The 26,893-nt window shown below is 36.1% G+C and overlaps 1 protein-coding gene across 3 annotated transcripts in view; it reads right to left on the bottom strand.

Moving 5' to 3' along the window:
* Positions 1-26,893, bottom strand: part of GPM6A (glycoprotein M6A) — a 312,595-nt gene that overhangs the window by 145,786 nt on the left and 139,916 nt on the right. The window contains exon 1 of one of the 3 annotated variants that reach the window (XM_014860668.2): positions 7,419-8,054. The exons of the other annotated variants lie outside the window; for them this stretch is intronic. Within the exon in view, the coding sequence (XP_014716154.1) occupies positions 7,419-7,455 (37 nt within the window). The 5' untranslated portion in view covers positions 7,456-8,054. Of the gene's footprint in view, positions 1-7,418; positions 8,055-26,893 lie in introns of those variants that run through there. 3 annotated transcript variants of the gene reach the window in all.

Genomic DNA, 26,893 nt, shown 5'->3' with positions numbered 1-26,893 from the left:
TACACACCACTCATCAAGCCATGCTGTGGCTGCATCCCACATACAAAATAGAAGAAGATTGACACAGATGTTACAGATGTTAGCTCAGGGCCAATCTTCCTCACAAAAAAAAAAAAAAAAACCAGGAAAAATAGATATCAACTAACACAGGAAATGTGGAAAGGTGTCTCAGAAACTGAAAAAAAAAATGGCTGGTAAGTTTTGGGGAAAGCAATTTGACCATGTACTATTTCTTCATTTGAATTATTTACTAAAACTTTTTCTCATCAAAAACAATAAAAAAAATTATAATGTTTTTCTTACACGTTTCATTAAGAAAGAATAGCTAATTCTTTCAAAGAACCCTTCTGTTGGAGGAAACAAATTGCATTAAAAAATATTTGCCAAAACATTGAAATTTCTATTATTAATTAGTGGAAAATGATAATTAGCAAAAGGTTTTAATTGTCCCACTTTTACTTGAGAATAAAGAAAAAGCATGCATGCTCCATAACAATGTGAACAAGACAAGGTGAACTATATGTTCTATGTTCCCAGCATCATTTTCAGGCATAGAGTCCAGCAAATTATTCTCTTTTGTAGAGGTAGGTATACTAAAAGATTATTGTTTCTCATATGATCGAAATTTAAGTCCAAAAACATTAAGCAATTTAAACAATGTAGCAAAATGTCTTTTGTCCTTTTGAAAGTTATTCTGGTTATACATAGCAGTAATGTTCCAACATGTTGATATATCTTAACACTTCAGGAACACAAATCGTTTAAAAGCCAACAGCCACCCTTCCTTTTTCTTCTGATCTCAAATTTGGTCATAGTGTAACTTAATTCCCCAGGGACCCCTATAAATAGCCCCCAATAAGCTGCTGACTTTCATCTGCGACCCAAGTTAAATTTCCCACTCAGAATTTGAGAGAAACGAATCAGCTATCTTCTGTTTTTCTTTCTTTTTATTTTCACAGAGCAGAGAAGGAAGTTTCTTTCAGATTAAGACTATCCAAGACAATGGTCACAACTTGAATAGAAAACACATGGGAAAACATGAATTATTTTTATAACGTCAGCTAATCCACAGCTGTGCCACCTGTTACTATGGACGCTATCCAAAAGCATTTTGAAAATAAGCCAGGCAGCCTGCCTTCAATGTATGAAAAAGAAAATTGTCAAACATTTTGCAAGGACGGAAGGATGTACGTGTCGAGGAAAATGGAGGCCAAAATTGACCAAGTAAAGGTTATTTCCTGTGTTCTATGAATCCCACATGAGCCACTGCTTTTTGGATTAATTAAAAAATAGTTAATTTCTAAGAACCATTTTGAAGTCATCACCCTAAGTACATTCTGTATCAATATCTCACTCTACCGTACTGGATTTCTCACTTAAGATTAAGTGTTCATTCAGGGAGGTAATGCAGTAACTATCAAGCACTTTCATTTTAAAAGGTGAACATACTCATTCTAATGATATCTTTTTTTAAAATCTACATATATCCTTTATTCTAACAAAATAGTGGAAGGTGTGCTACTGAGCATTTTAGATCTCTGAGACAAATAGCACCACAGTTATAAAAAACATAATTAGCAACTAATCCAATGAAAATATAAAATGACAAAATTCTAAAACAGTATATCAAACCACAGAAGTCATAATAATCGGAGAAATGCAGAAGTTCTGGGAGTATCTATTAAATTTCATGAAAAATACACCTAATTTTCTCCACTAACAGGTGTCTTAGAACTACATTTGATGACAACATGAAGCTAATTTCTTAGACTCCAGCATTAAATGTCAGTGAAAGCACAGCTGTCAAATCACAGGACAGATTCCTCTTAGACGCTTTATAAAATCTAAATCTCTACGTTTCTTCCAGCTTTGTTATTCAAATGCTGAGACGGCAGCTGACAATATTTGTTGAGATGAAGTCTGTCCACTTGGAGCTAGAAAAAGAAGACAAATTCCCTTTTTCATGGGTCTGCAAGTAGCCAATATCCAAGGAGCAAAAGGAGGCTAATAATTCTTCCATTTCAATACTTGTTTGAAGGTTTTTAATGTTATTTCCCTAGCCACTGGTCTATGGATTTCAATGGCATACTATTAAAGATTCTAATTCTATTAATAAAACGGACACTTCGACTCATTTCGGTTCTTTAATTTTTTTGCAATGGTTCTCAAAATATTTTACTACCAATACTTACTTACTGGTAGGTAGTGATTTTAGGGTGAACTAATTATTCGAACTATAAAAATAAAAGATTGGCAAGGGAAAAATTCAGAATCATCTAGGATGTTTTAAAGAGTAGTGTCAAGTTGAGATTTAAGTATAGAATAAGTATACATTTTGTTACATATATATTCAATTTTATACATTTTGGTTCAGCCGCCAATTAGCAGCTTAAACTTGGGGAAAAGTGCTTAACATTAAGCGTCTTCACATAAGACTCCTAAAAGGATCTAGACATTTGTTTTATCTAGAGGTCTTTTGATTGTGAAGAACAGAGATTGACTCAGATTAGCTGGAGGATGGGCAGCATAGGCACTATAAAGATATATGGAGGGATAAGGAGGCCCTCAGGGAACTCCAAGAATCATCTTTTCCCAACTCTCAAGAGAGGAGTCCCATTGACCCAGTTCATCCTTTTGGAGTCAAGACTTATAGGCCATGGTTTGCTGCCACATCTAGGGATTGGATGTCCTTGGTAAAGCTATCTAACTCTTACCGAAAAAGCCAGAGTTGGCGATAAAGAAGACAGCCATAAATTACAGAGCACAGCTGATTAGGGCAGTAGAAGTGTGTGGTTTAGGCAGAGCCACTTAGAAGCGGGTGTAGCAGGCAGGCCATTATTGACATCTAATGCAGTGTAGGGCATGGTTCAAAGTCAGACCCTGGCCTCAGACTGACTGTATCGAACCCCAACTCTACTACTTGCTACTATATGATTTTGGTCAAGTTAATTAACCTATTTGATTTTTAATTTTCTCAATACTAGTACCACTTAAGGTCATCATGAAGAGTCAACGAGTCAATTTAATAGGCCACCGTTTGGCACTGAAATCATCGGGCAATTTAGATTGACCAATATCATCTATCTCAGAGAGTCAAATCTACCACTCTTTGCATTTATTATAGTGGTGTCTCTTCTTCAAGAATGATGTCTGCCTAAGAAAGGGCTAGACTCCAACGTCATCTCTCAGGGCAAAAATAACCCTAGTCAAAAAAATTTTCAAAAAGACTTTCAGTCAGCCCATAAATATAATATATATGCTTCTGTGCATAGACTCCTTTATACTGATGCTTGTGTGTGTAAATGTGTAATGTAAAATGTAAAGTATATAATTATGAGCAGACATGTCAAATATAATTGTACACTATTGTTAATTATGAGAGAGACACACATTAAGATTGAATGGGAAAGAAAAAAATAAACCTGCGCATTGTCTACATATTGTCGCTGGTTTTAATAAGTTAAGGAGATGCTGACATGCCACATATGTTAGTGGTGTTAGGGTAAGGATGAATGATGATCTTCAACAGTGCCCATGTGATGGGTGTGGAGAAGATGAAACTGGGCGCTGTTCACATTGAGTTTGATCTTCTGCTTCCTCTAGCGATCCGTCCTTAAGGGGACCACGGATTGATTCTCTTCAGGAGATAGTAGACCAGGCTTCCATGTTGGAGAGGAAGTTGGTGGCTGTCTTTCTTCAGCTTAGAAGTTGATAGCAGAGATTCATAAGCGGCTGGTTAGTTATACCAGGAAAACCTGGTGAATAACACCATGGCTGCTATCTTTTGAGCTGATCATACACTTCCGGTACATTATATGTAATTTTGAGGCTTTGTTTCATACCATGTTCACGTTCAGAAATTAAATCAATCGGATTCTTGGCTGTTTGGAACAGTTTGGCCAGTTTGTATGAAGATTACAACTTGCTAGCTCCTCCTGTTCATTTCTATTTTCTCTTTGTCTCTATGTAATTTTATCACTTCTTCAAATCACTGATTCATCAGCCAGGCCCTGTGACCGCCTCCTCATTCAGCAATGTGTTTATTGAGGTTATCTACAAAGTAATGGTCACCCACTTGCCTGGCCACCTGAACAGGCATTCACTAATTCACTGATGATCAGACACTCTTAAATCATTTATATCTATTCCCACAGGTCTGGGCAAAACGTTTCAGACATAGTTGCATGTCTACAAGTAATAAATGTATACATTTTATTTTATTTTATTTGGTGAGGAAGATTGGCCCTGAGCTAACATCTGTTGCCAATTTTCCTCTTTTTTTTTCCCTCCCCAAAGCCCCAGTACATAGTTGTCTGTCCTGGTTGTAAGTCTTTCTAGTTCTTCTCTGCAGGATGCCACCTCAGCATGGCTTGATGAGCAGTGTGTAGGTTCGCGCCCAGGATCCGAAATGGGAAAGCCCAGGCCACCGAAGCAGAGCGCGTGAACTTAACCACTATGCAACCGGGCTGGCACCGAAATGTATACCTTTTAAATCTGTAAAAATCTCTTCATGCACTTTGCTCAACTCCTCTACATAACTGAAGCCCTTGTTGCCATGATTTGGTGACCGCACATTTCAATTTTTGATGACAGTGATGCTAGGTTTATTATGACTGTACTGAAGGGCTGAGTTCAAACAGCTCCTTTTCTTTTTTTCTCCAATACCAGAACACTGTTGCTTTGGTTGAACACAAGATAAAGTCACTGGCTTTCATTTAGATGGTATGCTTTATAAAAACACTAGACTCCCACTCTGAAAAATGAGATACTCATGGGAGGGTGGCTGAAATGAAGGGAGCAAGACATTAATGACCCTCATTTCAGTTTCACACCAGTGCATGGGCTCACTGAAATAGAGTGCCTTGGCGAAGTCACTCACACTTTTAAATTATCCTCTCTCCCAGGCTGAAAACATATAGTTAAATTAGGGTAAATGTTAGGATTGCTTTTGATTGCCTTTTACAGATTAAGTGAGGAAGAGAGATCTCATTATGAAGAAAAATACATTTCTTATGGGAGATCTCTTGAAGTCCTTAAGCATCAAATATATCATTTTTTTCAAATATGTTTATGAAACCACTCACTTCCATTTTACAGTCTAGTTGAATTTGGAGGGTGACAGGGGTAAATACTGAAATGAATTTAAGTCCAAATTTGTAACAGGGAAAAATAAATTTAAATTGTAAGAAAGGACAGTAAAGTATCTTTCAAATGGAAGAGAATTCTGTGATACGTGAGTTATTATTGAAGACAATTCTACACGATAAGAAAAACACGATAAGAATTAATGCAAAGTGTTGCTTTCTTTGAAAGTAGAAGGATTGTTAAATCTTTCCACCTAAACTCTTGAAAAACCTCTAATGATTTTACCTACTTGTCAAGTTGCTCCTCCAACTTAGATCCCATGAAATTGCACATTGTTCCCCTGGCCCCGCACATGTAGAGTACATTTATATTCAAACATAAGTTTCTGACAACAAACTTCTATAGAAAAGGTGTCACAGGCATGGTTGAGAGGAATAGAAGACCAGGAATAAGGAGAATTCAATCTTCTCTTTCTCAATTAACAAAAAAATGCTTCATCATAGATATTTTACTTATATACCTTTATATACTTATAGACGATTATACAACTTTACTTTTAATTTTTAGAAAATTGTTTTCCACTGCTCTTTCTGATGTAAGTATGCACATCTTAATGATAAAAGAACCCACTGTGACAGAATCTTCCCCACCCCTAACACAAGATTTTCAGGGTTACCTGAGAAAAAACATCACAACCAATTACATCATTTTTCTTGGTTCCTGCTTCTTACCAAGGCTTTCTCAGACATATTTAACCTGTTACCACAACCCATGATTTATCTCAAGGTTTTATTTAGCGTAATGAATATCATTTCTCTATTTAAAATTATCCGTTTACCTTTTCTTAAACAAATTGACTGGCCAAGAAGCAAACACATTATGTGCTATAAAAAAGATTTCAAAATAAAGTAAAGGTTTATACTCTCTCCTAAAGTAAAATAGTCAATTGAGATGCCTTTTAAGGATGGAAATTACCAAGAAAATTGGCCATTTCAAATCACTGATGAACATGTAAGCTATTTATTCATGTAATAACGGTAGTTGAGCTCTTTCAATTTTAAAATACATCACGTGATATCTATGTAGACTATTGTGTTTCTATTACGGAATACTATTAACAAGTGTGCTAATGACTAAAATTTGAACATTAGCTTATCTATCATCTTCCTGTATTTCTTATATAAAACCTTTATATATTTAATGTCAATGGTCTCTGATTATATATATGTGAGTGTGTGTGTGTGTGTGTGTTAAAATAAGAGACCCAACAAAGCTGAATGGCTCAAATAATGAAAAAACTATACTATGCTTCCAAACTACCAATTTTATCATGTAAATTATAGTTTTCTAAAATAATGCATTTACATATATTAGAAATCAAATTTGATAGCTGAATCTTTTCCATACTACTCTTAACTATTACCTTTATGTAGGATTACCTGTGTTACTGTTTCATCCTAAGAACACAGGAGCGTTTCTATAACATTACATAAGCCTGAGCTCAGACATGAGGGAAAACGCTGCCAATTCTGGGATGAAAGCCACAGTTGCCTCCAAAGCTACCACTTGACACACACACACACAAATTCTAGAGTGTTTGAATCATTTGAAATGGCCAATATTTGACCGTTTTTAACCTATAAAAAAGACAGTTTCATTTTAACTTATGCAGCCAGATTTACCCACACAGGCTTAAAACATGCATCGGAAAATACCCTTGACATCTATTACTTAGAAGTTGATTACGGTCAACTCTATAGAAAGGAAAACCTTAATGTCACTATACACTGAACATTGACGAACCTTTGCTCCATCTATATTAAAACTAAACCGCATCCACGCAAAGAAAAAAACATTTTTTTAAAAAGGTGCACCAACCAAAATACAATAGATACACTCTTGGTCTTTGTTACATCAGATATCCATTCAAAGGTATCGATAATGGTTACATCATCAGATTTTTTACTACAACTGGCTACGAACATTGCGTTTGTGGCTCACACCAGGAATCCCTGGACCCAGCTTGACAAGCGTGAAAACATGAAATAAATGAAGGTTAACAAAGACTGGTCTAAAGGATAGTTCACAACAATACTGCAATGCTCTGATTACTAATACTTGACTGTGCATCTGGATACTTATATTTGAAAGATTTGCAAATAATGACGACATTCATGCCGGACATGACTGCAAGTGAGGAACAGACCAAAGGGGAAACCAAAATGCCTTCCAAGAGAGAAACATTCATTAGCCTTACTGGCAAGAGTCTAAAGCAAACAAGGAAACTGCGAAATAATTACTTAGTTACAAATAAACCCTTTTCAGCACAGTACCTTTTTGTGTCTGTCCCTCTTCCATATTCTCTTCCATGGCTACCTTTCTTCAGTAGAATCTGGTACACGGAATTAATCAAAAGCTCAATTAGATGTTGGAAAAACTGGTGATTTTTTTTTCCCCTGGGAAGCTCCAACAGCAGTGGCTTAGGCAAGTCCTCGGAGCTCAGCTGAGTCTCCCTCGCGCCTCTTGTTTGCTTGGAGACAGGCTGTCAAGTGTAATTTCATTCAAATTACTCTTCCGTGAAGATTATCAATGTTTCTTCTCAAAGCTGCCCATTGTGTGCCACTGTAAGCAGGTATGCAAGCAAAGAGCCTGAGAATTTTGGGGGGAAATTTGGTCTGAATCCCAGTAGCAGAGAGTATGATTCATAAGCCTTGCTTTGCATTTAAAATGGGGAAAAGAAATTGAGGTTTGTACTGAAATCTGGGCTTTAAATTGGAAGCAGGCTGAGCCGTGAACAGATGGAGGGGTGTCGTCCTAACATGAGGCAGACCACCAACCCTTAATTCCCCCTCTTTGCCACCAGAGTGGGAAAGCCCAGATCGCTGTGGGTTCTTTATGCCGCAGCAGTTGCTCGCCCAGCCACATACCTCCCAAAAACGCGTTTTCCTTTTCTCTCCTCCCTGAGTATCTAGTTAATTGGATTTAAAAGTGCCAAGAAAGGACACAATTACACCATCTCAGCGTTTATCTGTAAAAGGTTATTAAGAGAGGACTTGTAAGCTCACAACTTTCGGATTTAAAAGATATACAAATATGGTTTTCAAAAGAAAGAGTATAAACCTTTAAGCCTGAGAGATATGTTTTAAGCAATTATTCTACTTCAGTGCCAGAAGACCCTTAAAGGGAAGGGAGAAAAATACTGAAATTAAAAAAAAAATCTATTGATGTCTTTGTAATGTATTGTTATGATTTTAGCCCACAAATGAGAATCTCTCGAAAGAGAATTTTTTCAAGAGTCATTATTGGGGAATGAGTAGGATGATAAAAGAAAGGAACAAATTCTAGATAAGGAACAACGGGATAAGCAATTTATAATGGGAATCTGCAGTCTGATTTGGAATGCAAATCACAATGCTGCAGGCTGGCAGTAAATTAGCATTTGTACTTCAGCCTTCTGAGTGACAGGGCACAGTCCAAGAGTCTCAATACTTCACAAAAGGTATAGGGAGAAAATAAACAGTGTCTCTTTCAAGGGGGCATAAACCTTTGCTGGAGTATAAAGGAAGAAAGATTTCCTGCTCTCTGTCTCCATCTCCAAAAAAGCAAGAACACAGAAACACACACAAACACACACACACACACACACAACTGTAATTTCTTACCTTTAATGAAAAATGATTTACATCCTAATTATCCACAGTATAAGTTTCTTGCATTACAGCATATATTTCACATACACATTTTTAAAGTGGATCAGTAGCACGTTCCACACAACCCTTGAAACCACATTACAAAGCAACTACTTAGGAGAAAGACTATTCTTGTCTAACATTCCACTTTATTTCTCATAAAAGAATGTTTAGCCTTCTTCCTTCTACAATCATTTGCTCTTTATTTTCTCTATTCAAACGGATTTGAACCCAAAGGTAAATATAATTTGAATAAATCAAAAACCTCTCTCTTCTGAATATATTTAATCTGTATTCAAAGGTTTGTGAACGCTGCTTGCTCAGGGCATGGAATGAAAGAAGAAACCATAAGGGAAATCAGGGACAATTCATTGCAGCATCTCTACTTCAAAGAACCCCGAGGCTGACGTAACCTGGCACAGAGTCACAACAGAATGGAGCATCCCTCTTCATTTATATTCTTTATTCATTTTATACCACAGAAACCACCAGGGAAACAAACCATTAATAGCAAAAGCAGTAGAAATAGTAATGCCACTTTAAATTTTTGGAGCACTTGACAATCTACAGACCCATTCACATGCATTAACCCATCTGTAAAACAAAAAAGGAAAATGTTATTTTTCCCTCACTTTATGTTGGAAAAGACTGAGGCTCAGGAAGACCCGGGGCCTGGGCCAGCGAAGGACCAAGTAAGTCTTAGAATCCACGGAGGGATTCCTTGTGTAACGCACTGAACCTGAGAGCCACTTTCACTGCCTGCTCTATTCCATCATGAGTGTCTTCAGCATCTTCAAAAGTCAGTCTCCGTTCTAGCTTTCTTCTTCACCATGCATATGAAGTGAGAGACAGGGAAAGGAAAACATATTCATTGGGCAAGATAAAGGAAAAAGTAACTAGGACTTCTTTTCCTTCTGGAAACTTTTGGAGCAGAGCAACAAATTCTTACAATGATCAACTTTTTGTCTAAAGTAGGCTTTTTCACACAAAAATTGTTACCAAAGGAAGGCAATAGCAATTTATACTGATTTTTTAATTAAACAAAGCGTGACCTCATAATCCTTGCTGAATAGACTCTTATGACAAGAAATATCCACTCCACACAGCTTCCGTATGACAATCAGGGGTCAGTGAGCAGAGATTGATTGGTTTAATTGTGGTAAAATAAACATAACATAAAATGCACCATTTTAATCATGCTTAAGTGTACAGTTCTGTGGCAGTAAATACATTCACAGTGTTCTGCAACCATCACCATCATCCATTATGACAACTTCTCATCTTTCCTAATGTAAACTTTGTCCCCATTGAACACGAATTCCCCGTTTCCTTCTCCCCCAGATTGAGGGCAGGTGAGTTGCAGTGGCTGATTATTGTTTTATTTATTTATTTATTTTTTGAGGAAGATCAGCCCTGAGCTAACATCTACTGCCAATCCTCCTCTTTTTGCTGAGGAAGACTGGCCCTGAGCTAACATCCGTGCCCATCTTCCTCTACTTTATATGTGGGACGCCTACCACAGCATGGCTTGATAAGCGGTGCCATGTCCACACCCAGGATCCTAACCAGCGAACCCTGGACCACCAAAGGGGAACGTGTGCACTTAACCACTGCTCCACCTGGGCCGGCCCTCTGATTATTGTTTTTAAAATTGTTTTGTAAAGTCTGGGTCTCATTTGAACTAAAAATATTTCAACAATTAAGTATTTCAAAACTAATTAGAAAAGAAAAACGGTTGACATTATTGTATATTAACTTTATGACTTCTAAAATGTACTGTATGAACCTTAAGAACTGACAACGCTCTTTCTCTAGACCTCCTTTAAGACCTACAAATTGAGATGACAAGAAGCCTCACCTAATATTCTTTCCACTTTCTCAAATTGCATTTGCTCCACTCTATTTTTAAAATATATGATATGAGTTCAATAGGTAGTTAAAAATGGTAATAAATGTTAAATACTATTTTCCTTTCAAATATTGTCTAAGAAATATTTATAATAAATATTGCTTTTTTTTTCTTGTGGAAGCTAGAAGATACAATAATCACTAAATTTAAAACCACAGTAAGTCCTCATTTCTCTTAATTCATCTTAATTCTGAGCTGGCTCTTTCTTTAACACTTCATCTTATCTTTACAAAACATTTTATTATATAACCCTCCCCCCCAAAATCTATATATTCCACTATTATATAATTCACCACCTTTGTGATATAATGTTCAAAATATAGTCAAGTAAACAGTGTTAAGTATTAAACAAGGTGAAGTTTCCAAATACAGCATCAACTGTAAAAAATGTTCAAGTTCCTTGGGTCAGACTTATGGAAGAAAGGAGACAGGGAAAGGTATGAACCAAGTATAGTGCACAGGACAAACAGACATGGACATTGTTTAGAAACCAGTTATTTTCCTCCAATGTTTCAGACACAGATCCCACACTATCTTGAGAATTAAGTCTTAGTTGTTTTCTTCCTATATTTTGACAAAGAAAACAAAACTTTTTGACTGCTAGCTTAAGCTCTGGGTCAGAAGCTGACTTCCATTAAGTTTTCTTAAAGAAAATTAAAACCACCACAAACACTTGAATGTTTTGAATATATTATAAAAGGAGCATCACATTCTTGGGAGTTTTATAATCGTATAATGCAGTCGAGTCACAGAATGACCATAGTCTTTACAAGTCTTGCTAAACTTAAGTATCATTACCCTACTTCCTGTCATTATTTAATTGTACAAGTGTTTATTTAGTGTTCTTACATGCATAGGAACTTACTGTAGGCAAGGGAGATACTGATCATAAACCCCTACCCAATGATGCTCACAGCCTAACAGCACAAGACAGATCAAAATGACAATGCTTTACGACAAGTGATACCCAATAAGGATAAAAACAACACAGGCTGCTATGTGAGCCCACAGAAAGCATACCTAATCTATTACTCAGTTTTGGTAGTTGGGAAAGTTTTCCTGCTTTTCCAGAAGGTACAGGTTGATCAGACGTGATACCCAAACAAGGTGATATTCGCCAGGAATATGGGAGGGGAGGATGTAGAGTAGAAAGAAAGGTTTTCTAGACAGTCAAAACTGAATACTCAAAAACTCATAAGGAGAGATGTTCTCTCGATTACACGTAATGGACTAACATCTGGCCACATCAGGGGAAATGCTCTTCTACTGTTTATTAAGCATCTTATCCCCAAGTGTTCAGTAGTCTGGGGCTGGAAAATCCAGTTCTGAGTCTTGGCCCTTAGTTTCCCTATAATTACTGAAGAGGCAGAGAGACACTCCAGAGATCTGTCCTGTCCCCCAGAAGATTGGAGTCTTAGAAGGGGGGAGATGAGAAACCTATTATTATTTATCCCAAGAAATTACCTCCATGTCTTTCACCCCAAGACCCGTCCTCTCGAATCTATTAGCACTGTATTTTCACAGAGTTAGCCAAGCCTGCTGCCATGACACTGTCATGGCCTTGTGTACAACCCGTCAGTGGTTTGCCCACTCTTTAGGATGAAGTTCAACCTCCTTAGAGTGGCTGGAAAGATGAGGCATGACATGGCAGGAACCTCTCTCCCTGGACTACCCTCCCGTTCCATTCTTCACTCACTATTTCCTTCTCATTTCTCAAAATTGTCTATTGTTACATGTTACTCCTTCGGCCTAAAACAGTTTTCCTTCCACCTTTAGCTACCTAAATCTACTCACTTATCAGATCTCAGCTTAAATGTAGGGTCCCCTGGTAAAACTTCCCTGACTCACAGAGCAGACCTCCTTTAGTCCTGATAATGCACGTCCTCACAGAGTTATCCCTCAAAGTTTGCAATTTACATTTTTCCCCCACTGGCCTTTAGTCTGGAGGCCCCATGAGGCCAGGGACTCTCTCTACCTCCCCAAAGACAAGCACACAGTAAGCTTTCAAGAGATGCTTTGTTGAAGGCATGAATAAATGAATGAAATAATAATGATGAATGAATGGATAAATGCAATGGCTTAAAACATACTTTCTCTTATGTTTAGCAGCTTCCACAAAGTATCTTGGAGTGTGACCCTCATTTACAATAATTCCAGGAGATATAAGTCATATTCATATATACCAAATGCCATGCCTGAGGACTTGATGACAGAGTGATAAAGAGATATTTCAAAGACAAAAAGGCACCAGAGAATCATTCATTGTGTGCCACACTTCCCTTACTAAGGGAAAGTTGTGGTGTCAGAGCAGCGATTACAGTGAGGAGAGATGAAAAAATTCAAGAGTGACACTCTTTAGACCAAATTTACCCTTTCAAAACAGGAAGAATCAATTCTAAGTATTTATTGTAAACCCAAAAGTTGATAAAAATCTAAAAACTTCTGAAAGTTTTTGTCTCTCTCCAAAATGCTAACAAAGGAGAAAGCAAATTCCTTTTTGGTAATCACGTTTTCCCTAAAACATGGCTGAAAGCGTGGGGGTGGCCTGTGCTTCGCAATGCAAAATCCAAACCCTTCCACTAATTCAGAAAGAGACAAGAAAACATGGCCCAAGCTGGTTCTTTATTTTCTCACAAATGCTACTTGAATTGAACTCACCAAGGAATCAACTCTATAGCTCTTCAGCTCACCAAAGACTCACCTCCACCTCTCACTCACTCACTCGCTCAGCTGGTATTGATGCAATGACTACATGTAGCAGAAGCCGGGCTAGGTGAGCAAGACAGATGTGGCTCCCTGCTGTCACAGAGCTAACAGCCCAGCTGAACGAGAGAGAGACATAACTAAACAAATAATTGGAACGAAGTATGAGAGATGCGATTATAATAATAACAACTAAGATGATACTCAGCTAGCATGTGTGGGCACTGTTCTAAGGCACTTACAGTATTTATGTCACTTAATCTGCACAAAAATCCTATCAGGTAGTTACTATTATTCTCATTTTTATAGATAAGGAGCAAGGCACAGAAAAGTTAAATTCTTTGCATAAAGTAACAGAGTGGTGGAGCTAAGATTCAAACCCGGGCTCTCTGACTCCAAACGCCATTCTTCAAAACGTCCCTGTATCGGCCTACACTTATCTAAGTAGTAGACACAAGAGCCTAATATAGGCTGAGGCCCTTGTCACAAAGTCCTATTTCAACACAGACATAGGTATTCATTCAAAAAACATTTAACTTCTTACCACATGCCAAATATGTTGCCAGATGCTATGAAGAACACAAAAAAAGTTGAAGAAATGGTTTTTGTATTCAAAGAAGTTGCAATTGAAGCTAAAAATAATGCTCATTTTAAATAGCAATAAATCAATGAGTATGTTTTTAGACGAAAACTGCTATAAGAAGTTGAAGAAGAGAAAGTACTTTATGATGTTTTGATAGATTTAATTAAGAAATACAGCTATCATAGAATAGAGAGCCCAGAAATAAACCCATGCATGCATGGTCAATTAATTTATGACAAAGCAGTCAAGAATACACAATGGGGAAATGACAGTCTTTTTAATAAATGATGTTGGGAAAACCGGACAGCCACGTGCAAAAGAACTGGGGCAGCCACTATGGAAAACAGTGTGAAGGTTCCTCAAAAAATTAAAAATAGAACTACCATATGATCCAGCAATTCCACTTCTGGGTATTTTTATCCAAAGGAAAATGGGTGGATTGGGTCAAAAGGCACAAATTCCAGTTAAAAAATAAATAAGTCCTGGGATCTAATGCACAGCATGATGACTACAGTTAATAATAGAATATTGTGTATTTGTAATTTGTTAAGAGAGATCTTAAAAGTTCTCATCACAAGAAAAAAATTTGCAACTGTGTGATGAATGTTAACTAGACTTATTGTAGTCATCATTTCACAACGTATACAAACATCGAATCATTATGTTGCACCCCTGAAACTAATATAACATTAAATGTCAACTATATCTCAATAAAAAAATACAACTATCACCATATTCAAAGTGGTTTAGCAGAAATATGAAGAGATTTACTTAATGGACATATTTTGCTCTAAAAATACTCAGTGCCACAATTTAGCAATTGGGACATTATGGCCAGTTCCTATTCCTTTTTTTAAAAAAAAAAAAATTAACTTTTCAGACACAATATTGTACCTAAATAATAAACACCTGTATACCTACCATCCAACATATAAAATAAAATATTGTAAAGATATCTGTGCCCCTTTGTTAGCCGTATTTATCTCCTTACATTTACTCAATCCTACCTACTTACTCCTGTTAACCACCTGTCAGTATCAGGGTGTTTTATTCCTGTCTACTGTCCTCATAACAATATATATGTATATACTGTATACATAAATATTATATACTGTCCTCATAATTTAATGTATGTATGTACACTGTGTAGTATATATCCACCCATCCACCTATCCACCCACCCACCTGCACACACACACACTATTTAGTACTGCTTTGCAGGCACTGATTTTATATAAATGGTTCTTTATTGTTTCTTTCCACATGTTTTTCGTCAATCTTTTGGTATTTGTAGATCTAACCTGTTGATGAACATTTAGTATTGTTTACAATTTCTAAAGTACTATAGAAAATACTGCAATGAATCTTTTTATATATGTCTCTGCATGTAGATATGCAAAAGTTCCTCTAGGAATGTATTTTATGTATGTGTATACATACATAAATATGCAAATATGTATGTGTATATATACTATATATACATGTATGTATATATACTATATAATATAATAATAAATGTATGAATATATATACATTTACACGCTAGCATGGAATTCTTGGGTGAGAGAGTATGCATATATTCAATAAGATGAGATATTGTCAAAAAATCTCCAAAATGCTTGTACCAGTTTAGATTCCCATAGGACATGCCACAACTAGAAGGACCCACAACTAGAATATACAACTATGTACTGGGGGGATTTGGGGAGAAAAAGCAGAAAAAAAAAAAAGGAATAATGCAAAAAAAGAAATTCCCATAGGAACTGTCTGACAGGGTTCCTGTCCTACATCTTCAACAATACTTGATTTTTAAATGTTGCCAAAAGATACACTTTAAATTCATGTAAGTATTCATTATATATCTGTTTTAATACGTATTTCCTTGAGTATTCATAAAGTTGAGAACATTTTCATGCCTATTGGCCATTTGATTTTCCTCTTTGGTGAACGCATACGCTTTGCTCACTTCTCCATGTGTTGTTTGCTTTATGGTACTCCTCTACAGATGTTATTTTTCAGTTCTTTAACTCTAATTTTAAGATCCTTTAACAGTTAAATGTATTACAAATAACTTTTTACAGCATGCTTTGTGTTTCACTCTCTTGTGGCAACTTCAATCATATGGAAGTATTAATCTAACAGTATTTTCCTTTGTGACTCATGTTCCATTTATGAATTCTAAAATCATAGACATATTACGTATTTTCCTGAATTTTCTCCCAAAAGTTTTAAAGTGTTGCTTTCATATTTTGGAATATAGCTCCACTGGAATTATTTTTTTAAGGAATGGAATACTATACAAATCTAATTTATCTGTCTTTCTATTCAGATCACTATTCCAAATCAACGTATTAAGTAATCCATGATCTGCAAACTGATTCACTATGCCACCCCAGCCACATACGGTTTCCAAATATAAATGGGGCTATTTCTGAGCTGTCTATTCTGCATCGTTGGTCTGTGAATCCATGCCTATGTCAAGAACACATTTCCTTAGTTACTCCAGCTTTACAAGTTCTTTATATTTGTAAGAACAAGCCCTCAACTTTTTATCCTTCTCTTCAAAATTGTCTTGGTAAAATCTTGGCCCTTCGGTCATCCATACATATTTTAGAAAATCAGCTTTCCAATACTACAGGGGAAAATAATTTGCATTTATTGAACTTACAGTAACTTCATGAACTCACTGAGAGACAAGTAACATCTTTACAAAATTGAATCAGCTTCCGTGGACATATGACATCTGTCCATTTAATCAGAACTTGCTTCGTATATTTTGAGGATATTTTTAAGTGCTCTCTCTAAGAGCTTTCACATCTTTTGTTGTATTTTGTTTATTCCTAGGTATTTGGATTTCTTTTATGAAAATTTTTATATTCCATTTTCTAATTCTTTTTGACCGAAGTAGAGGAACACAGTGTTTGTAAACTAATCTTATAAGAAGCAAATTGTTAAACTCTCCTATAGTTCTAATAAGGTATAGGTCTTGCTATTTCTATGCAATCACAACATCCTTGAATTAAGACAGATTGGCTTCCATCTTTCCAATCTTTATATTTTTATATATTGCCTCTATCTTACTGTGCACTCTAGGATCACCAATGCAATGCTGAATTGAACCAGTGATTTAAAAAAGAATGATGCCATTGTTTCACCATCATATCTCGTTTAAAGTAGGTTTTGGTAGAGGCATTTTATATAAATGCATAAGTTCCCTTTGATTCCGTATTACTGGCACTTATTTATCAAAATGTTTGAATTTTAAAAACTCCTTTTTCTACATCAAGTAAGATGATTATATATAAGGTCTCCATTAATACACTACAGTAGAGAAATACATTTGTAGGTTTTCTGGTGTTAAACTCTGCTTACATTCTTGGTACAAACTCAACTTGCTCATGATATATAATTGCTTTAACTTTGATTTTAATATATTGAAAGCTGTTCTTTTAATTGGAAACCTTCTCCTTTTCAAGCTGGTTTCCTCTAAACATTGATAGTGCTAATTGAAAAAAAAAAAGCTGTACACTTCAGGAGAGAATCCTAAAAATTTTAGTACATAATAAAATTGGAACATCATGTAGCAGTAAATGATTTTGTAAACCATGCTTATTGATATGAAAATTGTTTATAATAAATAAAATGATAGGAGGATATAACAAAATGGTCTGAGTAGTATTCTTCCATGTTTTCAAATGCTCATAATTATATGCACAGAAATAACTCTAGACAAATGTATTTGAAAATGCTAAGAATCCTTTTTTCTACAAAGTAGAATTTGCAATAATATTTTTTTATTCTTTGCATGCCTTTTGGTATTGTTTAAATGGTTTAATAAATATTGTAACTATCAGAAAATAGAGCAATTTTATAAATCTGACAATGGTAAGTTGGTTGCCACTAACTGTCACCTACTATGTTCTAGGTATTGGGCAAGCAGTTTACATACATTATTTCTAACACCCACAACAACTGTGCAAGCTAGATGTCTTTCATTTTAGAAAATTGAGGAAAAAAGTTAATTGAGAAAAAAGTTAAACAACTTTCTCCAGGTAACACAGCTGGTGAATGAAGAGTTGGGATTTGAATTTTGGTCTTTCTAGTTCTAAACTCACCGCCCACAAAAAGATAAGTCATTCTGTATTTAATTAACACAGTCATAAGGCACTTCATGATAGCATTTCTTCACTTTTGAGTAAAGTCTTAGTGTTGCATTAATGGACAATGGAGATAAGTTATACCTTAACTGAAGGATGAAGTATTTTTTGCTCCATTCATTTGAACCAAAGTTTAACCATTTAGAAATCAGTTAAGCCTAACCTTACATATCACATTGGATATTGCAAATGACAAGCCTATAAAAATAAATAAATAAATAAGAACAGAGAGTGAGAGACAGAGACAGAGAGGGAAGGAGGCAAACACTATGTTATGCAAAGCTGCAGCTTATCAGAAGCTGTGAGTTTTGAAATACTGATTTTAAATCTTGCTTTGAATGTTCCTGCAGACACAGATGATGGGAAAAATCCTCTGAAAAAGCTGATTACACAACAGGATGCATAGAGAAATGAGGAAAAATGAGATTCAAGCCTTCTCAACTTATATAAGCATTTTGGGCTTTTTGCTTATACATTAGATTGCAAGTCCTTTTATGGATGAAAAAGTATATTGAAGTCTACTCTTAGATTCCCAGAGATCACCTCAGGCTACCTAAAAATTCTTCTTTTCTCATAAAAGGAAACTACTCACAGATTTCTCATCCTTCAAAATGCCCTCTACCAATACATCCGAACTAATGTCTCAAAAACAGCGAGTAATAGGCTTCTCCAATGGCCGTCAAGATGAAAGGCACTTCCTTTTCTACTTCTAAGGGGGATGTGTGATTTTATGCATTGTTCCTTTTTTGTGAGCTGGATATCTGAAGATATTTTGGGGGTTGTTATTCTTGAGCAAGAAGCCTTTGATTGTAATCTACTCTCCATTAACTAAGGAAAATACAAATATGGCCAAGTGCCTAAGCACCGGAACAGCCAGAAAACATTATCTCAAGAAAGTTTTATTGGCAATGACGTGTGGTCTGTTTGGATGACAGACCATGGCTCCAAGAAGATGGACACACGCAAGCCTCAACAACACAATTTACCCCCTAAAAGCTCCTTTGTTCCATGTGCACACTGTTAGGTTCAAATGAACCCTGGAAAACACCACTTGGCTCCAATCTGGTTGAGCAGCAGCCACCCAATCCATCAGTTTGCAACTGTTCTTTATGCAAATAAGTGATATAAAAATATATTTAAAAGTTGCCCTTGTTTAACAGTTTTAACATTTGTAGCTAAATAAGTAGGAGGCCACTATAAACTTCTAAGTATTTCTCTAGGCATTTCTTATTGTATATGCTGTGTAGATCATACAGAATCATCAATATAAATTGCATTGCAAATTTAAAATGAATTTTAATTCTAAGATAACATTATCTTAAAATACAAGATGTTCAAGGAAACCTTGCTCAGGGATAGTCTTTCATTCATTAATTCATCAACTATACACTGACTGCTAACCATCTTGCAGATACAAATCTAACTTCTGAGGCAAGTGCAATAGAAACATACACTAGGTCCCTGTTCTCGTGGCATTTGCGCACCAGAAGAGGAAGGTATAATGCTAAATAAACAAATACACAAAAAAAGGCAATATCAGGTTCTGATATGTGCAATGATGAAATCAATCAGGATAATATACTAAAGAGTGCTCAGGGGGCTCCTCTAGCTTGTCTTTTCAATATATGGAGCCCTGGAACATTATCCATAGGTATAATAATAAGCGTATATCTTAAAATCTCTCGGATGAAATGGTCACCAGTAGAATTTTATTATATATTTATTAGAGAAGAAGGAAAACACTGAAAGAGAGTCTTGAGCAATCAGCAGTAGTCATAAATGTTATGTTGTCTGTCCAAATTGGATTTTTTGTCATTGTTTTGATGTGGTACAATGTAACCTTTTTGAACTGGAACATTTAATGCAAGTCAAGTTGAAACCAAAGTTATACTTTAAAAAATGAGTGACGTTGCATTCAATCTCAAAAACCATTTGCCATCAATCTATATGCTCAGGCTTAGAACACCCTGAAATATTACCTAATGCACAAATCCTTTCTGTGTGCATGTGTATGTGTGTGTGTGTGTGTGTGTGTGTGTGTCCTGCATTAGGATCAGGTTTGAAACATAAGTCTGTGTGACTCCAAAGCTATTACATTTTTCATTATAAAACACTGCCTTTTAAATATACCTATCAAGTTGCCATTCAGAATTTCTGAGTTGTTAATATAGTAGTTTCAACATTATGTTGACTTTTGATTACATTCACTAAAGGAGGTAAATATTGATATATCTAAAACCAAAATAGTAAACAAAACTGGGTGGTAGAAGCAGGTGGTAATAAGCACCCTTCTCTGGATGATCTACAGAGGAGACAGTGCAAAAATGGACAATGTGTGCAGTGAAATCTAAAACACCTTTTGTAAAGTTTCTCATGTCTCAAAAATCAGAGCTTACTGAGTCTCTTATGAATGAAGTCAAGCTATAACCATCACGTCCCTGTATGTCAAATCAGGCAGTACAATAAAATGGGGAGACCACTAACCTTTAGGGAAAAAATGGCTCCTGGTAGTAATTTACTTCTTTATTAACAAGCATTCTGTCAGGTACTCTGCTATGTACTAAGACGTACCACTAACCTATTATATGATTCTAGGAGAAATTTGCATTTCTTCAAATGCAAAATAAATTTATTAATACTTGCCCTGCTGACTTCCCAAGGTGATTGCACCAAGTGCCAGATACTGTGCTAAATGTTTTGTATACTCCATCTCATTTTATCCCTCCAACATCTTCATGGGATGGGCATCCTTCATTAAAGCCATTTAGCAGATGAGGGAAATAAGGCTCCAGATAAAAGTAGATGAAAAAGTTCCTTGAAAAATATAAAATGCTATACATGATTTCACTCGTATGTGGAAGACAACAAATACACGGATAAAGAGAACAAATTAGTGGTTACCAAAGGGAAAAGGGATTGGGGGGTGGGCGAAAGGGATAAAGGGGTACATACGTATGGTGATGGATGAAAATTAGACCACTGGGGGTGAGCACAATGAAGTGTATTCAGAGATTGATAAATAATAATGTACACCAGAAATTATTCACTATTATGGACCATTATGATCTCAATAAAATTACTTGAAAAAATATATAAAATGCTATACAAAAATGATGAAATTATAACTATTGTTTAAAATGATGTAATTATACCATTTTATGCTTAAGTAGGAAGAAGTAAATCATGCTGTATGAGAAATATCAAGCCCTAAGATACCCCTAGAAAATGCAAATTGATGTTAGCACATTAGTGCACCTGACACAATTCAGAACAACAATACAAAACACCTAGTTAGGGCTTATAATATGCCAGTCACCGTCCTTAGTATTTTTGTCCTTCCTTTTACTCAGTAATCTTCAAAATAACCCTAGGAGGCACACGCTATTGTCAGCCCCACTTCACAGAAGTGGAAACAGAGAGAGAGAAAAACAAGTGACTTGCTCCAGGTAACTGCTGGGAAATGGCAGAGCTGGAATGAGAAACCAAGCAGTCTGGCTCCTAAGCCTGTGCTTTTAATTAAAACACTAAACTACTTTTGTGAAGTAGACTATAAAGGATGCAAACCAATTAGCTATTTATTCAACAGGCTCAAGGAACAAATAGCTGGATTATTTTTCCTCACGTAGAGGCCTTTTGGCCATTCTCAGGTCAGCATGATGTCCTGGAAGGAGCTTGGTTTAGCAACGTGTTTCAAATGGCAGTTCTGCCAGCTCTGTACATCCTCCGTGACCTCCTTACGGTTCTGTTTCTCATTTGTAAACTAAGAAAAAGGGATTTTGCAAGATCAAGTGCATTCAGCACACATCTTGGCACAGGCACGGTTGGCACTGAGTAAATATTAGACTTCTTTCTCCAACTTCAAATGTGACATCAGTTCAAATAATTGAATCTCCCATAAACTGCTTAGGAAAAGATAAGAGAAAGCCTTCAGGTCATGAAATATTAAGTTTTAAATTAACTATATATTGTCTTGAGTCATCAGGTAATCTGCTTTGTGAAAATAATGTTATCCTGAGTATCTATAAATAGGAATATTTTTTTTTCTCCCTGAAACACTATGTATTAATTTTCTCAGGGGTCAGTATATTGGATTTGACAGACTGGTGGACTGATGTGGTTTAGCAATTCCTGGATCCGTTCTATACTTGCCCATGCCATAGGTCTGCCCAAACAAATCTGATCACAAAGTAGAATTGTCTTGCAACTGTTATGAGGCCGGGGAGGAAGCACGAGACGTGAAGCCTGCTCAATAAACCACACCAGACGTCAGGGGCCATGTGAGCTTTTCATCTTATAAACTGTGTCCAAGGCTTACGGAAGGGCATAATTTTGACATGTCATGTGTTTAAAATTTGGAAACTTCCATGACCTCATTTTAAAACTTTATTTTAAGAGTGTCTGAAGCAGAAAAGATTAGGCAGGTGACAACCTCGCTATGTTGTTTCAAGACCATGGTTATTCTTTGCAGGGTGGTTCTGCTGTTTACAAACAAAATAAAATATCTATTTTTGTCAGGAAGTTTTTCATATTATAAAGGCCTTCATGCTGAGTTTTTAATTAGAGTTAATAAAATTAGCTTAATTGCTACCAAAATTTGTAGGTTTGTGACCCTGTTACATTTCTAAATCCCAATCTGTGAGCAGTGTTAGAGGCAAGTATATGTATGTGTGTGTATATATATATATATCCCATGTTGGGTGTTTGAAATATACTAAGCTAGAAATAATAACAAATACAGTGATTACAAAAGGAAGGGCAGAGCCCAGAGATCTTATGAATTAGCAATATTAATTAGGAATTTTAAGAAAATACTTTGCGCTTGTGCAGTCAGTATTTGCAAGGTAAATTTCAACTGCTTTAAACTTTATCTTTTAATGATGCCGTATACAGTTTGTTCACGTAGAAAGAATGCAAAGTAATATTTCTTGTTTAGGGCCAGCTAAAACTTTAAAAACATTATTATTATTTTTCTTTTAAAGATGGGCACCTGAGCTAACATCTGTTGCCAATCTTCTTTCTTTTTCCTTCTCCTTCATCTCCCTGAAGCCCCCAGTACGTAGGTGCGTATTCTAGTTGCAGGTCCTTCTGGCTCTGCTATGTGAGATGCTGCCTCAGCACGACCTGATGAGTGGTGCTAGGTCCGTGCCCAGGATCAGAACTGGTGAAACCCTGGGCTGCTGAAGGACAGCGCAAACTTAACCATTCAGCCACGAGGCAGGCCCCCTAAAAACGTTATTTAAAATCATAAAAACTGTGACGAATGTTAAACCTTTTATACACCTAAAATAAACTGAAAATGGATTTGATGTATTTCAGCAATAAAGCGTAACAATATCAAGAGAGAGAGAAGTTTCAAGCTGAAAGATCATTTAATAATATCCTCTTAGATCAGAATATATGGTGGGAAACATAACTCTACTCCAATACAAACAATAATTTGATAAAGAGGCTGTGTTAGGGAAATTGTAACAGACATTGTTAAAGCAAATTAGTGAAATTTCAAAGTCAATGATATAGCTGAATATTGTGTTTTAAATTAGTTTCATCTGGAGAGTTACTAGTTGAGGGTTTTTAGCAGTTTTCAGTTTTTGCATGTAGAGACTTCAATAATTTTATTTCAGAAAAATTACCAGGATGGGCCCTTTTTGCAATAAAGGCAAGATAAGAACCCAGCCACTGGGCTGGCCTGGTGGTGAAGCGGTTAAGTTCGCACGTTCCACTTCCTGGTGGCCCAGGGTGTGGCGGTTCGGATCCCAGGTGCAGACATGGCACCCCTTGGCAAAAGCCATGCTGTGGTAGGTGTCCCACGTATAAAGTAGAGGAAGAAGGGCACAGATGTTATATCAGGGCCAGTCTTCTTCAGCAAAAACAGGAGGGTTGGCAGTAGTTAGCTCAGGACTAATCCTCCTCAAAAGAAAAGAATCCAGCCACTATTCTAGAGGGATATAGGAAGTTACTATAAAGCTAAATGCAGATACCATAAACAAAGTAGATTTAGAACGGATTGGACTGGGATGGTCCTGGAAATTGTTTTATTTAAAATGTACTAATTTAAACACTGAATACTAAATAATCGACTTCCTATAATTGCCACTATCTGAGGAATGCAGGTCAGGCTTAGAGCAGTGTATGGGTGTGGCAGTTGGCCCAGCTGGAAGCGGATGTCCATTTTCTGGAGTTGAACAAACAGACAGGTATTGTTTTGGGACAAGGAGAAGAGGACTAGGTAGAGAGAGAGAGAGAGAGAATGCAGAGGTGAAGGCATGAGGGTCAAAAAGATTTATAGTTGCTTGGTGAGAATCAAGCTGGCCATGTGAGTTTAGGACCCATGAGCTAGCAACAAAAATGAAATCACTCTATCTTTGCTTTTTTTTTTTTCTTTTGCTGAGGAAGCTTTGCCCTAAGCTAACATCTTCCTCTATTTTGTATGTGGGTCACTGCCACAGCATGGCCACTGACAAGTGGTATCAGTCCATGCCTGGGAACCAAACCCAGGCCACTGAAGCAGACTGTGCCAAATTTAACCACTAAGCCACAGGGCTGGCCCCTCTATCTTGCATTTTTATTGAGCCTCAAACATTCAGTAAAGTTGTGTGAAATACTAGTCTGATCTTAGCTGAACTCCAGAGAGTTAAAGATGGGCATGTTTGTCACATCACATGTATCACACATATAAATACACAAACTTTTCATAAATTTTATTGACACATTATAGTTATGTAGCCCATGGTTATATAATCATAGCTAATGCTCATATAAGCCTTTTTGATGTCTTGAGAACACCATGTATATTATCCCATTTAATCTTCCCAACAACTCAGTGAGGAAGGTACTATTATCATGCCCATTTTATAGATATCAAAACTGAGCCACATGCATTGACTTGATTTTACCCCAATCACATAGCTGAGTGGCAGGGTTGAGATTCAAAGCAGACAGTCTGTCTTCAGAGTTCATACTCTTCATCCATTTTGAATAAATAGTGTGTACATAAAATAGAAGGCTCATATTTGCAATCCATGCACACCACCATTCTGCTCTTATTTCCCTTACTGTACTCATTCAGCTTCATACGCAGTCTCCATTATTTCTCATTAATTTCCACATTGATTCGTTGGCTTCTATTTCCTGACTTATTTTTGTCTGTAGCCTCATATATGTCCTAGGCCAACTGGGCTAAGAATAAAAAGTGGGCTGAATAACCTGAGATTTAGTTCGGTGATTTTTACTCATCTCCTGAATTAGAAAAGGAATCCAAATTGCTGAGCCCATTTCATTCATGTATCTCACTTAATCTATTTTTAAAAACTTATACAAGAATTCCCTTTTATTGGAAATAATATAGCATCTATTTCTACTTGCCTTCTTGTTATTGACTAGTAATTAAAGCTGGAGTTTTATCAAAACACAGAGTGGTTGAAAGAAACGCCCTTCAGTTAATTACTGTAAATCCCTGTACAACTATATTTGGGATAAATTACACACTGGATAGAAACAAAACGATATTTGAATCTAATAGATTGCATATTTAAGCCTGAAGACACCAAGAAAGAACAAGAAAAAATTATTAGTCAAAACTAGAGGTGCCTCTGAAAGGCTGCTCAGTTTATTGTAACATTATCTCCTTTGGCACAATTTTTTAAACAAAAGCTCAAGAGCACCAGGCTTACATTCCCAGAGTCTAAATTACTTTATGACTGACTGTAGAGAGTAATTTAGTTTGAATAAACCAATGCCCCAATGAATCAAATACTAATTCCTCAACATGAAATTGAAAATATTCCATTGATGGGCTCAATGTCAGAAACATAACATCTTCTTTCTCTGTTTTGCAAAGCAAATCCATGTCTTAATTAGCTTAATTGGCAGGCTTCTCTCACCCTTCTCCACCTTCTGGAAGGTCCCTTGCAATTTGATTTCCACTCACTTCATTCCCCTAGCATTGGATTCAAAAGTCATGAATGGAACTTTTGATTTCTAAATTGAAGGGCCAGTTTACCGTCTTAATTCCAGATATCTCCCCGACACTGAAAGCACCTCACTGATTTCAGACAGAGATTTCTCCAGATGGCTCCCCCTTCATCTTTCCTCTCATTGGGCCAATTCCTTGTCTCCTTTTTCGTTTGTTTCTTAAAAATCTGGCTCTCTAATCTCTTTCTCAAAGAATTCAGCAACTCACTTAGAAACAAGCAAAGAAGCAAATAAAACACTATTATTTTTCAGCCGATTGACTCCAAAAATATTTTTCAATCTTGACCTCTTACAAGTTTTTGAGATTTGAACCTTAACTCCAACTAAATAAGAAGATAGTAATTTTTCCCTTGTAAATAAATTATCTGACAGTAAAAGGGAAAGCTTAATATTATTATTTTTTTCTTTATAAATAAAAGGATTATAAAACAAAATAGTGTAGTATATAATGTAACGGACTTCCAAAAACTATCCTGACTATTCCAAGGATTTTGTTTTAGGACAATATACAATTATATTATATTATAATTAATAATATTAATATATTACTTCAATTCAAAACTACTGCTATACAGTCATGCACCATATAACGACATTTCAGTAAACAATGGGCCATATATACAATGATGATCTCATAAGATTATTACTATATAGCTCAGCTGTGTAGTAAACTATACCATCTAGGTTTGTGTAAGTACACTCTATGATGTCCACACCACGACAAAATCGCCTAACATCCCATTTCTCAGAACATATCCCCATTATGGGTTGACACATGATTGTAGTTATTACGTAT

The sequence above is a fragment of the Equus asinus genome, chromosome 27 (assembly GCF_041296235.1).
Source record: "Equus asinus isolate D_3611 breed Donkey chromosome 27, EquAss-T2T_v2, whole genome shotgun sequence".
Classification (NCBI taxonomy): Eukaryota; Metazoa; Chordata; class Mammalia; order Perissodactyla; family Equidae; genus Equus; species Equus asinus.
Note: the sequence above shows the minus strand (reverse complement) of the source record. Positions and strands in the feature narration are given on the sequence as shown.